General features: G+C 44.2%; 2 protein-coding genes across 5 annotated transcripts in view; one reads left to right on the top strand and one right to left on the bottom strand.

Annotated features, from left to right (window-relative positions):
• Positions 1-16,234, bottom strand: part of dock9b (dedicator of cytokinesis 9b) — a 78,124-nt gene that overhangs the window by 38,895 nt on the left and 22,995 nt on the right. For 3 of the 4 annotated variants that reach the window (XM_034677620.1, XM_034677619.1, XM_034677621.1), the window contains exon 6: positions 7,568-7,840. The exons of the other annotated variant lie outside the window; for it this stretch is intronic. In XM_034677620.1, the coding sequence (XP_034533511.1) occupies positions 7,568-7,681 (114 nt within the window). In that variant the 5' untranslated portion in view covers positions 7,682-7,840. The remainder of the gene's footprint in view (positions 1-7,567; positions 7,841-16,234) is intronic. 4 annotated transcript variants of the gene reach the window in all.
• Positions 8,869-16,234, top strand: part of LOC117808119 (bone morphogenetic protein receptor type-2-like) — a 29,397-nt gene continuing 22,031 nt past the window's right edge. The window contains exon 1 of the mRNA XM_034677644.1: positions 8,869-9,850. Coding sequence (XP_034533535.1) covers positions 9,760-9,850 — 91 coding nt within the window. The 5' untranslated portion in view covers positions 8,869-9,759. The remainder of the gene's footprint in view (positions 9,851-16,234) is intronic.

The following is a 16,234-nucleotide window of genomic DNA, read 5'->3' as shown; positions in this document are numbered from 1 at the left end:
TTGATATATGGTGCTGCTCTAGCACTTAGATTAAAAACTGTTGTGGAAAAAGCCTTTTCCAATATAAATGAAATCACATAACAAACTAAAAAGTATAAAATGAACTACTTGACCACACATACAGATAAGAACAAAAGCAATTCCAGTGTTTCAGTCTCCTCCAGAAATAATCAGCAACGCCCCACAATGCCATTAAATTAGTGCGATTCCCCTGAGAGTGCATTAATCTGATGAAAACCAAGCGCACCCCGGGATGCACCCAACGACCTTTCCTCACAGACTGGGGAGACGCTGCACCAGACCACAGAATGAATTCATCAGAATCCTCAAAATACATTCATCAGATCTTTCCATGTGTTTACTCGTGAAGACAGGGCACAGAGTGGAGCGGAAAATCCCTCTGAGTCAGCGAAAAAAAGGTAATGCTCTTCTCAGATGCTCATCTTCAAATAGTAAAACATCCGTCCGTGGTCGTAAATTCACTCCATAAACTTTATCGATGCCGTATTGGGAGTTGCAGACTGAAAAGTGTCTTTTCACTGGGTCGACCTTTAATAACACTGTTTTTAGTTCATGATTAATAAAGAGGGGTTACTCCTGGAACAAGACTCTGTTATTTTAAGGAATTAAATGAGGGACTTTTTTGGGGTACAGCCAGAACTCCTGGCAATGCACATCAGCGTTTTTCTCTTTGCAAAACAAGCGGATAAATCAAGCCTCACTTCTGCAGAGATTCTTGTGGCGGCTGACCATGTGGAACCGTTAACTCATAAACTAATAAATGCAAAAGTGAAACAGCTAAATGTTTACACCATGAGAAGGAACACAAAGGGCGTATTCTTTTTCAAGAGAGCTCAATTCTTTGCCTTTTACAGCTGGATCATCCACCGCAGTACCTCTCCTGTCAGATAGTCAGAAGTATGCGTCACTGCTGCCTCCCGCAGGCTGCTCTGAACACTGCAACAACAAGGCCAGATCATGTTTTTCTTACCTCATCTTTTCAGAAGAATTTTGGGACGTGCTCCCAGAACTAGCTCAGGAATCAAAGCACACATAAGTGATGTCATGTGAGCTGCAAGCCTGAGCAGAAACTAGGGTGGGGCATGAAAGTATGAAAGTATGAAAGATTCGCCTGAATCCTACTCTGTGATGAGACCCTCTCAGAAGAAGGAGATGTTTCACTACAACTGTTAATTCAGGGGTGCAGAAATGTATCTAGGGTTTGTTTTGCACAGCTTTGCAAGGGTGCTATAGCTCTGTTTCTGCATGTAGGGTCACTAATGTGGGTGCAGATAGAGGGGATACATGTCCAGAGTCATATATTGTGGAAGTATTGCAAAAAAGTGCTGCCTGACAGTCTGAGCATGGCTAGTTCAAAAAGGTACTTAAAGGTGTCCATATCTCTGATAGTGGTTTACATGATTCCTGCACATTTTTAAGACTTTGTTCCAAGTTTGCATGGGTAGAGGTTTGGGAATATTCCAGCTAATTAGCACAATGGATTAATAAATGAAGAGTGAGTGTGGAAAAAATCAGAATCTGTCAAAAGTAGGGTCTAAATTTGGATACCTGCATAATTTAGAAGCTCAGTCTGAAAAAGAACAGGGCAAAAAGGGTCTAACTGTTCCATAATTGCGCCTAAATGTCCCTCAAATGTGTCCCAGATCTTCTTCTAATTGCACTTTTCCTTTAAATAGTGCAGAGCCCTAGCTGTGATTCTCTTCCATGTGCCAATAAATCCATCAGGGACCTAAATTCAGGCTAACAATAATGAAGGTTGCTGTTGAATCTGGGTTACGCTCTCGTGATTTGGGCATTGGGAGTCTCATGAAAGGCCTGCAGGTATTCTGGCAGAGTAGGACAGGATCTTTGTGGAGACACACTCTGCCCTGACTGGAGGTTTTTGGCCGATTCAGTCCTCCTTGTGGCTAACGAACCACAAACAGTAATTAGATGCCTTTTGTCTTTATTACATAGTATCTAGGCCACTGGTTCAAAGCTCTGATTCTACCTATGTGAGGCTTATGCTGGGATGGAAGGATTCTGAGGCAGCCAAAAGGGCCGTGGATGTTTTCCATACTGAAGTAAAAAAAGCTATTTTTATATGGAGAACTGGATGTGCAATTGTGTCAACTGGGTCAGAGGAATTTTTTATGGTCAGTGACCAATTTTTGCAGACAAGGCTGGCTGCACTGCAGATCGAAGGAGCGACTGTTATGTTAATTACGGGTTTATTAAAGGAACATTACTATCATGAATACATGGAATACAGTTAAAGGAGCAGTACCATTGGACACAGAAAAGTCAATCTAGTTGGGGCACTAAAATGCCTGGGAATGAGTCCTCTGTGGCCCTAAATAAGCTTCGTCTGGGGTAAGGAAGTAAAGCTGATGATGCCATCGCATGAGGTGATGTCATCGGGGGTATTTCAGCCTGAATGGCAATACATTTGCAGCATTAAGTCTGTGTTTAAAACATGTGAGGAAATGCCATGAAGAGTTAGTTCAATATAATGTGCAGTCAGTTGCATGATGGGAAATGTAGGTTTCTTTTGATGCTTTTAAACTGACTGCTCTCCCCAGTTAAGATACTTAAAAGCACAGCAGCATTTAAAGACATTATGCAACCATGTGAAGACTTACATCTGTGAGCCTGATGCTATATGACGTGGACGGTTTAATCTTCTTAATATGCCGACATACAGTAGGAGTATTAATGCTGCAAATGCATGATCACACGAGGTCACACAACCACTAAGACACTTCGAAATGTTTCCATTATACGCTTTAAAGGGAGAATCCAGGCGATGTGATGTGATACTTGAGATCTTTCTGCAGCTTCTTCACTCACACCCACATTTTATTCTAATGTCTTTCAGCTGTGAGCTTCTCTTTTATTTTCTCCATGCAGTGCATTGTGGGAGAATACCATCACGTCCATCAACAGCACACTGGGGGAATCAGCTGGGATTTGTCTGCATACAGTCTGCAGGCTCATGAATGAGTTTCTTCACTTGTTGCCATTGTTAGCAAACATTTTTTTTAACTGCTGTAAGATCATTATTTAAGAGTTTGTGAAAGCGTCGGATTAACTAAATAAGTCGTTCTTTTGTTCGTTAATTCTCAGACAGATTCCTACGAAAGAAACAACAAAAGAATCCTTAAAGTGCTGAAGATGTTGCAATGAGCTGAAATCTCCCTCACACACTCCCTTAAATCAACAACGCCAGCCATGAAGGAGACAAAAACATGTAGCAACAACCCAGTGAAATTAATGTGGCTCTCAAACAAGACCAGACCACATCATTCATGCGCCTTCAGGCTCTAAAGAATGATGGCGGACATGTTTGCTGAATATAGAAACTAGAAACGTCAAAATCTTATCATGAGGGAAGAATTAAGGTTGAAGTTCACGGGCAAATTACAAAGCAGATACAAACACGCATGAGAGACTGGCAAGAAGACAGAGGGTGTTTACGACAGGGAGCCTAAATACAGACGACGTGGAAACCACACGGCAAGAGGAGCCTCCACTCTCAGAAGCAGCATCTCGGGACTCCACCACAGACCGCAGCAGCAGACCCAAACGCCCCACGCTCAGTCACAGATCCCCGTATCATGACACTGATATAGGTCAGCAGTGCTAAAGCATCTGCAAATCTGCGGATTATCTCGGCCAGGTTTTTGATGCTCTAATCAGAACAAATCCTCTGGAGGAGAGTTCACTCTTAAGTGGACTTCCACAGTTTGAACTAACGGTGCAGGGAGGTGTTGAGGTGAAGAGAAATACATTTCCCTGCAACTTCCTGGAGGTTCATCTGCATGGAGTTCTGCTAAATGAGTCTCCAAACTGCCTCAAACTTGGCATGTTGGATAAATCTACATGCACATATTGCATCTTTGTCAAAGCGCCTCTTACTGACGAGAGGCAGGAGGCTTCTGTGACATGATTCAGAAGGATAATGCTGGATTTGGACGGCGTGATCTCACTTCATGTTGTGTCCAAAACACATGAAATTCAGACTCCTCTTTGACAGATGAAGACGTCTGAGGCTATAGTCTTCGTTGCAACGGTCACAGGTTCGACTCCAGGCCTCTACCATTCCCTGCATGTCTTCCCCCGCTCTCTACTCCCCATGTTTCCTGTCCTTCTCCAACTCTAAAAGAAGAAAAGAGTCTGCAGATGATACCAAACCCTGATATGCAATGCACCTGGAGATGCACTAACAGGCAAGGACCTGTTCAGCACTGCATGCGGCCAAGTTTATATTGTTTTTGTACAACCTATGAAGAATTTTTACTGACTTAGTAATCACCCAAAGTAGTTTTAGTTAACCAAACTAGATTAAATCTTCATATAGCTTCACTGTAGCTCAACTTCTTGCAGTGTGAAATGAACGGTAGCTTATAAATCCTGCTTTCAAAGTAGCGTCTCCAACACTTCAGTGGTATTAAGCTACATCATGCACATTACAGGTTTCAGTGTTTGAATAGAGGCTGAATGGCCAAAAGAGAAAAAAATATGAAAAGGCAGGATTGAGTGTTTGTATGCATTTTTTATAGCCTGTGTGATTACGGTGCATGAAGGAAATCCAGCAAGCCAAGGAGAAGCCAGTTAGAGGAATAAAAACCTCCAAGCAAGCATTTCCCACAGTTGGAAGTGATTATTAAACCAGCAGGAGCTTTCTTTACTGCTCCACCGCTTGGCCTCCACTTTGTTTACTAAGGAAGAGCTGCGAGCCAGCCACGCCTGCACTAACTACGTATAATGTGTGTTTGTGCAAGAGTCCGGCTCGGTCCACATTTGGACCTGAGTCTTGAATCTGGATGATTTATCCCATATGCAGGTATTCATTATTGATGCTCCCATGGGTGCTTAGTGTGACACGAGTTACGGAGGAGAAAGAGGGCACGTTTAAAAATAGCCAGGACACCTACCATCATCTCATCCATTATTAAACGCAGCCCCGAGATCTGATCTGACATCCATTATGCCACTCCACACACTGTGGGCTGAATTAATAGGCCCACTATGACATAACTGCCAAGTGAGGGGACGAAGATTAAGACTGAATAATGGATTATGTTCCATCAGCGGGAGGAGTATCTTAAATTTAAGACTCTGTTAATGCAAACTCCTGTCCTTCATCTTTCAAACACTTCCACAAAAACAAGCTCCAGTCCGGGCCCTCGCCTCGCTCAGTGAAACCTGAGCGGTGGAGGGAATTCTTTGATGTCCAGTTTTCTATATGTGTTTGCGTTAGCCATACCAGCATGTCAGTGTCCGCGTCAAACGGGCAGGGGAAGCAGCTGCACCATAAGTACACGGTCAAAAATAGAGGGGCAGCAGAAGTTTTCCACAGATGTACTATTACAGGAACATAATTGGACCCAGATGCATACCTTGTGATCCACCTTAAAGGTGCAGCGTAGTCCCTGCTGCCTTATAGTACAATTAGTTAAAGGGGGCTCCTGACTGGAGATGAAAGGCTATTTTGTGGTGACCAGGAAGGGTCAAACTAAATATGTTACCAGCTGCAACCAAGCTGCAACCTCCAGTTAAAATGCGGCCAATGCAGAAGTTCTAAAAGGTGGAGTTCCTCGATTGTCCACTTGAGGCTGGCCCAAAAAGCCAAGGAGACCCCATTAACACTCATGTTAAAATGCCTATTTAAGTTTTCTATCACACATTTGATTTAAAGATGTTAAGGCTACACGTTTTGCATAATCAGACATATTCAGGGGCGTGGTTGCATTGATTGATGGTTAGCAAGGAGGCTAAGGTCAACCTAATGTTTGATTGAAGCAGCATTTCCAGTATAGTCGCTGCCTGGCATCATTTGACTTCAGGACTCTGCTTCAGAAACCTATGGGTGATATCAAAGAGACTATGTCAGGCTTTATAAGACGTATGTTTGAATCTTGCAACCTGGACAATGTGTTTTAAAGGCCTTCATCTTTATAGATCCAACACCAAGTCCAAGATTTCCAGCTTCTGCTTCTTCCTTTTAGATCTCTACTTGTAACATATCCCCAAATTTTTACTATCCTTGACTCTAGCAGGACTCTAAGGCCAGCAGCTTTGAAGCAATGCTTCATTTGGCACATTTGGCTGAATGACTCCTTCCTGGATCCTCCAGCAGGTCACAACTAGTCCATTTGTGAGCGTTACAGGTGGAATTTTGAGCCTTTTTTATCACACTGACTGAACAGACCTTTAAATTCTATGCGAGAGAGCAAATTATCTTGATTCTGAAAAGGTCAAATATGTCTGTTAGTTGGAAAAGTAGCTTGTAAATGTACATCCTACCCCCGGATGCTGTAGAGGCATCAAAAGATACTCACAACTAGAAGCAATTCCTACTGGTTGGTATCAAAATGCCATGATGCTGCACAGCAACATCTCGGCTTTACTTCTGCTCCATTTTTTCCTGAGCACGTTGCCTCACTGTACTATGAAGCCAGTGATGCACAGTATGAATGTGTAACATGATGACGCAGGCCCAAACCCCATTACAAACTCATTAGGCCTGAGATGATGTCATGGTCACTGATCAGGGCCTGGACCGCAGAGCTCCCCGTATCATGACACTGCAGACATGAATACACATGCTTGCTGTGGATGTGGTGAAAATGCTTCATGTGTTCACTAACTTTATTGAAATGCAGACGACTTTGTTGACCGAATAGATTTCTTTTCGTGGCTTTACCTGAAAGTAAATGTGTTTATGCGATCGCTGTGTTAAAGAATCAGTCTTCAGGTTGAATCCTGTGCTTCAGGCTGGCTTCCTGTGCCTTTTGATGTCTCTATTACAAGATCAGTAGGCCACTGGGACCGTGGAGAGAGAGATAATTGACAGCAGAAGCCATTAGTTGCAGAAAAGTGGCATGTATTGATCACTATTATGCAACAAGACACAGTCACAGGGTAAGTCAGGTCAGAGCTGTGGATCCGTCCCATAGGATACATATGCTGCAAGACGGTAGAATGAGCTACAAAATATGGAGTCTGCAGAGACAATAATCTACATCCAAGACCTGCGGGGGAACCGGATTTATCACAGCGGATGTGTCATGCCTGCATAACACAATCACCCTCATTATAGACGAACCAGGCAACCCATGCAGTAGCAGCCATAGGTGCTCTCTGTATTACTCAGCTGTTTCTGTACAACAGATCTAGTTGCAAGGTGCTCCTGTGGGGTCAGATGACAAGACTAACTAAAGAAGTGTGCAAGCGTTCATGTGTGCGTCGTCTTTCTTTTCCCTTTAGAGGTGGTGGTGTGTATTTCTGTTACCTGGCAACCTTTTTGAGAAAGTTGTCACAAAAGACACCCTGCAGGAGCAGAAACTGGGAATATAAGGGAGCAGATGAAAGCAGAACAGTGAGAATGTCACATTTGTAACATAAATAATAGTCAGATCGTTCTGGGGATGGTCCAGGTTTTAATCAAGCAGACTTGAGTGAGGCTTTAAACCTCTGTCTGACCTCCGACCTCCTAATGAAAGAAGGGAATCCTCTATCAGAGAGAGCAATGTGTGTTTATGTGAGAGAGCTTTTCACTCACCACCAACACTGACGTCCTGACAGCCTCTGACACACTCTGCCTCAGCTCTGCCGCGGTGCCCGGTTTGTTGAGCCCTCGGGTGAACTTCCTCGCCTCAGGTGGAGCAGAAGCCATCCTGTGGTCCTCCTTTCATCAGACAGACAGACAGAGGCACTGTGGAGGGGCAGACTTTGCGAAGGCTGTCTCAGGCGGCGGCACGAAGGCTGATATCCTGCGCTCCAGGATGTCCGACGTGCGTAAAATGCACACTGACGCAGTTTTATCCCGCCATTCCTGAAAAATTTACACCAGATCAGGACGAAAACAGTAATCCAGGAGACCTGGGGATGAGATCACTTGTCAGGAGCAAGCGGAGGGAAACATCCGAACGCTTCTACGCTCCAGTCTGTCCCGTCAGCGGAGGTCCCTTCAGCAAAGTGACACGCCCCCCCTCTCCGGCGTAATTATGCCCAGCGGGCAAGCTCTGAGCTCATCCATCATATGTCGGATCTTAATGCTGGAACCAAAACGTTCTACTGTGGAAAAAACAACAGCTTTTTTTTTTCAAGTAAAACTCTATACTGCGTAAAAGTGTCCAGACACTCCACCATGGTACTCTCTATCTGCATTATCACCATTCTGGCACCAGAATAGATAACAGCTACTGGTATATACACTCCATGGAGTCTTATTAAGTATCCAAAGTCTTTATTATAATGTTTCTGAATAGCATTTCATCGTATTTCGGGGTTATATAATTGCATACAGCATACTACCCTGCTTTACGCACATGCAAACGTCGCCACCTGCTGGAATAGTCACTGTATTTACCTTGCATTAACTCCTAAGCTCTTTATAAAGTTATCTGACCACACAGAGGCAGTAAAGCAACATTCATGGCTGAATAACTGTTGGTGCATTTCCTGCAATCGGACGTTTTAACTTCAAGAGAAACGCGTTTTAAAAGTGAAAATAAGAGCATGTCAATTGGATCCATAATAGTGTAAAATAAACACTAATGATTCATGCATAATAATAAATATAGTGCAGGCGTGATGATTCCTCAGGTAATTTGAGAGTCATAATAACTCTCTTTACTTCAAAGTCTCGCATTGTTTGCAGTGTTTGGAACAAGCGCGCACGTTGACGCATCACTTCCCTTGTTTTTGTGCACCTGTAAAAGCAGGAAATGCACAAGTTCTCATCACTATACTTGAGTTCTGCTATAATGCGCCTTTAATCTGAGCTGTGTTTACAATACAACCCTGAGAATGCCGTGGAGCACCTGAACGCAGCATATGTTTCCAGAGTGTTGTATCCACAGTCTGCGGCACAGCGGCGCTGCATCACCCCTCCTGCTCTGTGTAGGATTGTCCTCCACCCCCAACACCAACCCACCACAGCAACCTGATACCGGAGACGAGCGGTCCAGACAAGCCTGCAAACGAGGCGTTCCCAGCCGCCCTGTCTGTCTGTCTGTCTGCCGAGCGGAGCTCCAAACACAGTCAATGCCAAACGCTGCCGATTGCCTCGGGGAGGATCACACCAAGAGACGGCCATCCCTCCAACCCTTGTCGTGTGCAGGAACGGGAGTTGTGATCTCACCCTGTAGCAAAGCAGAGGAGCTCACTCACTGTAGGCGCCGTTGACTTGTGAATATTTCCTACATGGGACCTGGAGAACTAACTGGCTAGCTTTGAGGCTAACCGAGCTAAGAGGCCAGATTCCTTCCTGTTTTATTGGAAAAGTGGAGGATATTCCTAAGTCTACACCTGGGAGTGCTCTGTAGTAACACCGATTAGCTGTGCGTTGGGTATTTTTGCGTTATTTGCCCTCTTTGCGTAAGTTTTGCAGCGCCAGACAGTCGCCCTGGGCAGCTAGCATGTTAGCTAGCAGAGATGGAGGTTGCTCGCTGGCTGGTTGTGGATGGCTGATCCAGCAAACAAGTTAGCGTATCCGGGAGTCCATATCAGGACTAACTTAACTTTTAGAGACAGTGAACAGTAGTTATTAAATCACGGCACACAACAGCGCCTTTTTACGCACAGTTTCTCGATGTGCTCCATGCCTGAGGGGTCAGTTCAAGTTATTGAGCTGACGTGAGGAAAAGAAAAGGGGGAGAAAATAAAGTGCAAAACACGAAGAAGAGGAAGAGCAGAAGAAGAAGTACATCAAGACTTCTTGGAGGAGCTCCAGCTACGAGACCAAAGTCGATGCACACTGTCATGGCTGTGGGCCGAATCACGATGAAATCACTCGCTAAATTTGGGTTCTGCCTGATGATCCTCCTCACTTCTGTGGCTGGTAAGTGCTTTTTTGGTGATTGATTTTTGGAAATGTGCTCCTCATGAATATTTAATGCTTTTATTTTGCTCCCCCTCTTATGTATAGTCGTTTTGTTGCAGATGTTGCTTAAAAATGCAAGCCAAATGCTGCTTTTTGCGCTGGGAGAGGTTTTATTCTTGTGCGTATTTGTGGGATTATTTGGTCATTTGAACACAGATAATCTGCAGACTAAATCAGTCGTTTCTAAATCACCATATCGTCCCTGTGTGTTTGCCTGTCTGGCACACCAGCCAGCCTGTCTATCCCTAATCTATCTTCCCCATCTTCCTGTCTGCCTGGCTCATCTTTGGAGTGATCTGTGAAGCCCATCTCACTGTAGTCAAGCAAACCTTTACAGATACCTCCTCCTGAACAGAGCAGTGAAGGCACCCCTGGCTCCATTTAATCATTCTGTGTACAAAGGCCTGGAAAAACACTGCCAAACATACCGCAGTCCTTGTCTGCCAAGTTGTGCCCCCTGTTCAAGACTTTTGGGCTGAAGCCAGGCTTCTGTGAGACCTTGAGCATGATAAGATAGTAGCCGGGCTGCACAGAGATGGAAGAACACTGCATGAGAGGAGGGGGAGAGGTAGGAATGTGTGGGAAGACAGAAAAGGTGTCTTTTGAGATGGGTAATTTAGCTGAGTTGTTGTTGGAAAATAGCTGTTTTTGTTGCCTAGATTGCTCATCTGACGTCCCAGCAGCTGGGTGTGAATATATGCGTGTAAGCAGCTTCTGGATATAATGTTTTATCATGTTGTGATTTTTGCTTCGACCTGTCTGTCCACTCATAGACAGGGTATTATCAGAAACAGACTAATAAGTGCTTTTGCAGAGGAAGTATGTGACCGTCATTTGAAAACACACTGTGCCTGTGTTCGTTACTTGGAGCTGGTCGTGCAGAGAGACTTTACCCTATTTGCATTTACATTTGCATTTAACAGACAAGTGGTAGTCTGAGTGTTTTTTAATTTGTACTTCCACAAAATGGCAAGCAGGGGGCTGAAAGTGTAATTACAGCAAAGCACAAACATCCTCCGATTATACATAACAACCGTACGTAAACAAATAGCGGAGGAAGGCTCTGCTGCTTCAGTTTAATTTTGGGAACGCTGGGGTTGAAAGATAAGGTCAAAAAGAGAGAGGTGATTCAGCAGAGAGAGCAGGACACGGAGTATCTTCTGGAGGGATGAGTTGTCAGGGTTGTGACGTAGGATCAGTCAAGGTAGGAGGGGGGTGAGGGGTGAAAGAGTGCAGAGTCTTAATATTCAGCTAAATGTAAAAGCAGCATTCATCATTCCAGCACACGCTCTGAAAGATTTCTCATCATTTGGAAATATTACCACCCCTGATAAGCTCACCTTTATGAGACCTGACATGCAAATTAGTATTCCTCCAGAGCGGTTTAACGGCTTCAGTGACTGTCAGAGGATTGACAGATTCACTCAATAATCAGTACAAGGACGATTAATGGATGCTTATACGCACGCATGCCATGTAAACAGCCAATAAATTCAAATTGTTGCTCTGCGCGAAATTAATTAGAGCAGCAGTCAGACTTTGTTGGCGTAATGGCTGTAAAGAGACAGGAGACAAACCGCTCGCTCTGTCTGAGCTGCTGCTCGCTTCATGAATGGGAAGGAGGAAGAAAAAAGATCCCCCAGTGCTCGTTTCCAAGAACGATGCTCGTAATGATGATGATGTGAGGAAGCAAAGGGCCTAATTGTCCAGGAAAGTGTGTTAGTCATCTCTTTGACCCAACACCTTTCCCTTTGCTCTTTTGTCTCGCTGCAGCCTCCCATTCTCTCTTCTGTATTATTATACCTGCTAATGTCTTTTTAACATTCATTTCCTTCCACCTGTTTGCAGCTGCGCTCAGGTCGTTTTCATCCTCTTGTCCCCTGTGACTAATCAGTGTGTGGGTGTGTGCTGCATGCTCCAAAATCTGGAGGAAACAATTTCAAACAGGGGCTACCTGCGGCGTGACCACAGGTGTTCCTAAGACCTGGACGACTTTAGCCCGAATTCTTCTCAAGTAGAGTTCAGCTTGTAGCACAAGCATGCTCATGATGTATGCCACAACCCACATTCAGGCCCTGTTTTTACACTTGTCCCAGGTAAGCCGGGGGTTTGAGGGGTCCAAAAGAGGATTAGAGCACAAGTATTATACCAAAGCATAATAAAAGGGCTGCTCATTTGCGCCGCTTGTCCAAACTGTGAAGCCGTGTCTCGTGGGCTGCATACTGTTGCGTTGACAGGGCCCACTGTTCCCTAACCGGAGCCGCGTCGCTCCGGCTTCTCCAGGGCTGACGGGGAGGGGGGGGGGGGACTCTTGAAGCTGTCGGCTCCGTGGTCACGTCAGTGGCTCAGCAGAAAGCAAAGTTATTGACTGGAAGATTACAGACTCATGCTAAATGACTGAGAGTCTGCTAGTTGAAGTTTGTAGCTGCAGAATACAGTGAGCTAGGTGTCAAGTCTGGCACTTCATCAGTGCAGAAAAATAAGACAGGGATGAATCAGAAGGACTTAAGTGCCAACAACAAAAGATTATTCCCAATTTGTACATCTTTTGTTCTCTTGTGTTTCCAGGTATTATAGGATACTCCTGTACATGCTAAAAGTAGTATAAGCCTTTAGTGGCTTCAAAAAGAAGTGTAAGAAGACTGCTAAATATTGAAAGTGATGTCACTTGAGTCAGCGTTGGTTGGGGCTGATGACCTGAAGTTGCAAAATCCCAGAAAGTCTTGGGGAGTGGAGTAGAAGTAAGATGATGAGACATCCCTGCTCGATGCTGGAGGCTTGAACTACAAAGTCACTACTCGCATGCACACAACCAAATCTCTGTCAGCTGCATTATGGGTGATGTAGGCACCAGGTTTTGTTAAAGAGGACGAATGATTCATCCTTTTATTCCTTACATTATAAGTCTATGTGAGGATGTTACAATTATTGTGGTTGCTTTCAGTATATTTTGTCAAACGGTCACCAAAGCAGCAGAATAATTAATAATTTTCATGCATTAAAGCCCTTAAGACATCAATGTGTGTACTGCAATTAATAGCACAGATTATGCTGCGAGCTGAGGGGCTCCTTTACTAAACTGCATCACCGTTTACTCTCAAGCCAGTGTGCTGAATGTGCATTACGGTCTCCCCTCTGGAAGTAAACACAAGGACAGTAAATGGGTTAAAGTGGCTTGTAAAATGTTGAAATCATCTGTAAAGCTGCGAGGCAACCAGTGTGTAAAAGCAAAAATAGAGGTAATATAATGACGGCTGGGATCCGTGTTGTGCAACTGGAGCGTTGCAATTTAGACGGGGAAATAAGGAAGTCGTTGCCCAGGCTGAAGGGTACAAAAACACAGACTGCACCCACTTTGATGCTGTAATATTTAGCACTCAGTCAGCGTTATTATTTTGTGAGAAGAGATGACACTGACTGCGGCTGGAAGCAGACCAATGAAGGCTGGAAGGAGGGTGCTGAGAGGCCATTTGGGCTCTAATACAGCTAGCCTTGTACTCTATTAGATGAAAAAAAAAAAAAATCAATGTCTCTCCCTCTTAGTACCTTTTGGTTTGTGCTCCGAGCAGAGGTAAGAGCAGAAGCGAGATACAATAGAGCAGTGTTCAGACGACCTTCTGGTTTGGCAAAAAGGAGAAATTAGTGGATGTTTTAGAAAACAAAAGGTGCAGCCTTGAGATGGTAACTCAGAGTGACAGCCTATGATTAACACGAAGCATTCTCCTTGACCAGCAGAGACAATAAGTCTAGAGCGCGCAAAAAATGTTACTTAGAGTATGGATGAACAGTTCTGCTCAGGATGGGTCGGATTCTCTTTGATAGAGGGTGACTTGTTTACAACTGCGAAGCTTCAACGTGATATTGATCGTGTATTTGTTTTCTCTGGCGGCTGGGATGTCACATCTATGGGTATTGCTCTGTCTTTGTTGTTGTTGTCCCCTTTTATGCCTCGTATATCTCAGGGCTTATGTGTTTCTATTCACATCAGCTTATAAGAGTGGCAGCGACAAAGCAGGGAGCATGTGCTAGATCTCAGGGTTTTCAAGCAATCACTGATGAAAGGTGCAGGTTTCAGGCAAATAGTGTGCTGACAGCATTTCTCTGAGACACCAAAACACAGATCAGGGGAGCAAGAGAGTGCTTTGGGGGTTGATAAATATAGTCTGGTTTGTTGTGGGTAGTGGAGTAGGAAACAGAAATGAAGTATTTGTTTACTGTAAAACACATATTGGCCAAAAGTTTTATATTTTATTCATCCATTTCTTAAATTATGACCCAGATGCTTTCTGGATCCAGAATGAAAACAAACTTGGTTAATGTGCCGCAGTAAAAATGGAGCAACTTTGGTTTAGACGTTATTATTTAATAGCTCTAAGCCTTCTTGTTTCTTACAGGCTGTCCTTTATGGCAACAGTATTTGAAATAAGCTTATACTTGTAATGTGGGCCTGGTGGTTTTACAGGTGTGGCTTTGGGACTGTGTTCTACCTTAGGACTATAGACAAAATTGAGCTATTCTGCAAATTCTGATATATTTACATTAATGCCTACTACTAAAATGTTGATTAATGTGCATTTTCCTAATTAAATCAACTCAATTTGAGACAGATACTTGCCTCGAAATACCTCTGAAGCAGCTGGGATCACCTTAAAATCAGTGTGTAGTGATTAAATATCAATACTTGTATGACAATCAGTACTAGCTATCTGTAAAGTGGCTACAATGCCGCAGGTTGGATTAAAAGATGGAGCAACACGGTGAACAAAGTTGCTTATAAGTTAGACAAGTTCACCAACAACTGGTGGCGAAGGTGGCGAGATCATCTTGATAATAACAATAAATCAATGTGAGTATTTAATTGGAAATAGATGGAAGGAATGCCAATCAGCAGATCCAATATCCTGCAGGTTGTTTGATTTTTATGGTATTAAAATACTGATTCTGTAAGTGCTTTATTTACATGTGATCATAAACATTAGGATGTTTGGTTTATATTGAGAGGCTTGGATTGAGACTTGTTGTGCATTTTGGTTTGAAGGTGTGTTTTTACTCATTGTGATAGGGCACAAAAACAACAGTCTGCTATCACATAACAGGTGGAAACCCCTGCATACCAGACAGCCATAGGCGCCCAGTAATGACGCTGGAGTGGGCGGATGTATAAGACAAATTAGCCTGTCAAGCCCTCAAAACCTGTAGTGGCTGTTCTTTTCTATGACGAGGGAAATATGTGGTTATAAACAAAGACTATATTCAGAAGCGGCCTGAGTCTGATGAACTTTTGCTTGTTCATAAATAATCTGAGATTAAACCCCCCGCAGAGTGATGGCAAACACCACTTTGGTCATCTGTGTTTTCATCACATATTTGGGAAAGTAAAGGTATAAAAGACAGGGAGGGGAGGAACGGAGGGGGTGCATTTTGGTATAAATGCATCGTGGTCAATAATGGAGGCCTCGAAGCTTTGAGGGTAGCATAAGCCCCAGGATTAGCATAACTGTACCAGACCCAGACAGACACAGACTGAGCGCTGGTGTTTTTCAGAGAGGTGGGGGGGCCGTGCAGTCCCGAGGCAACAGATGGGGCAGATTAAACCCCACCACAAACCAACCAGACCCCCCCCTATTCCTCTTTCCCCACCCGACATCTTTAAACTCAAGCAGAGGACTTGGGGAAATTGGGGGTGTCAGCAAGATAACCCCCCGAAACGCTTCCATCCTACCTCAGCAACAAGAGCGCACCCAAACAGCAGCAGCAGGTACGATTAGAGCCGACACGTGCCTCTGATGGCTGACGGCGCGTAGCTGCTTGAGCTTTTGGGGATGATGAAAGACGTTGCACATGGGCATACACTTAGAGTTTTTATCTTTAGAAGCAGCGGCCATGCATGAGGGTACAGAATCGATTCCTGGTGGGATCATATCTGCTGATTCTGATGCTGTGTGTGCCGATACAGAGTGTGCATCCAACACCAAAATATACATGTCATTTGCTGGCTTTATGGCAGTGTGGCCCTGACTCATGCACCAATACTAGTCCTGGTGTTAGAAAAACTCAAGTTTAAATGCACAGATTATCAATACAGAGTCTGCAAAGGCTCATTACAGCCGGTATCGTGCCTGCTCTTCCCATGACACCCCAGCAAGAGAGCACTGCTTGAATACTTCAGTGGATGCGGACAGGGCACGCGTGTCTGCAGAGGAGTTGCTGTGTGCACTAGTGCATCAAGCACGTTTTAGCCTTTAGTCAAGAGAGCCTCCCTGCCCTTCTCCCCTCTATTCCTGCCTCTAATCTTGAACGTGAACTCAAAACCAGTCGTGGAGAGAAAACAGCCACCACATC

The sequence above is a fragment of the Notolabrus celidotus genome, chromosome 24 (genome assembly GCF_009762535.1).
Source record: "Notolabrus celidotus isolate fNotCel1 chromosome 24, fNotCel1.pri, whole genome shotgun sequence".
Classification (NCBI taxonomy): domain Eukaryota; kingdom Metazoa; phylum Chordata; class Actinopteri; order Labriformes; family Labridae; genus Notolabrus; species Notolabrus celidotus.
The sequence above is the reverse complement of the archived record's forward strand: the minus strand, read 5'-3'. Positions and strand labels throughout refer to the sequence as shown.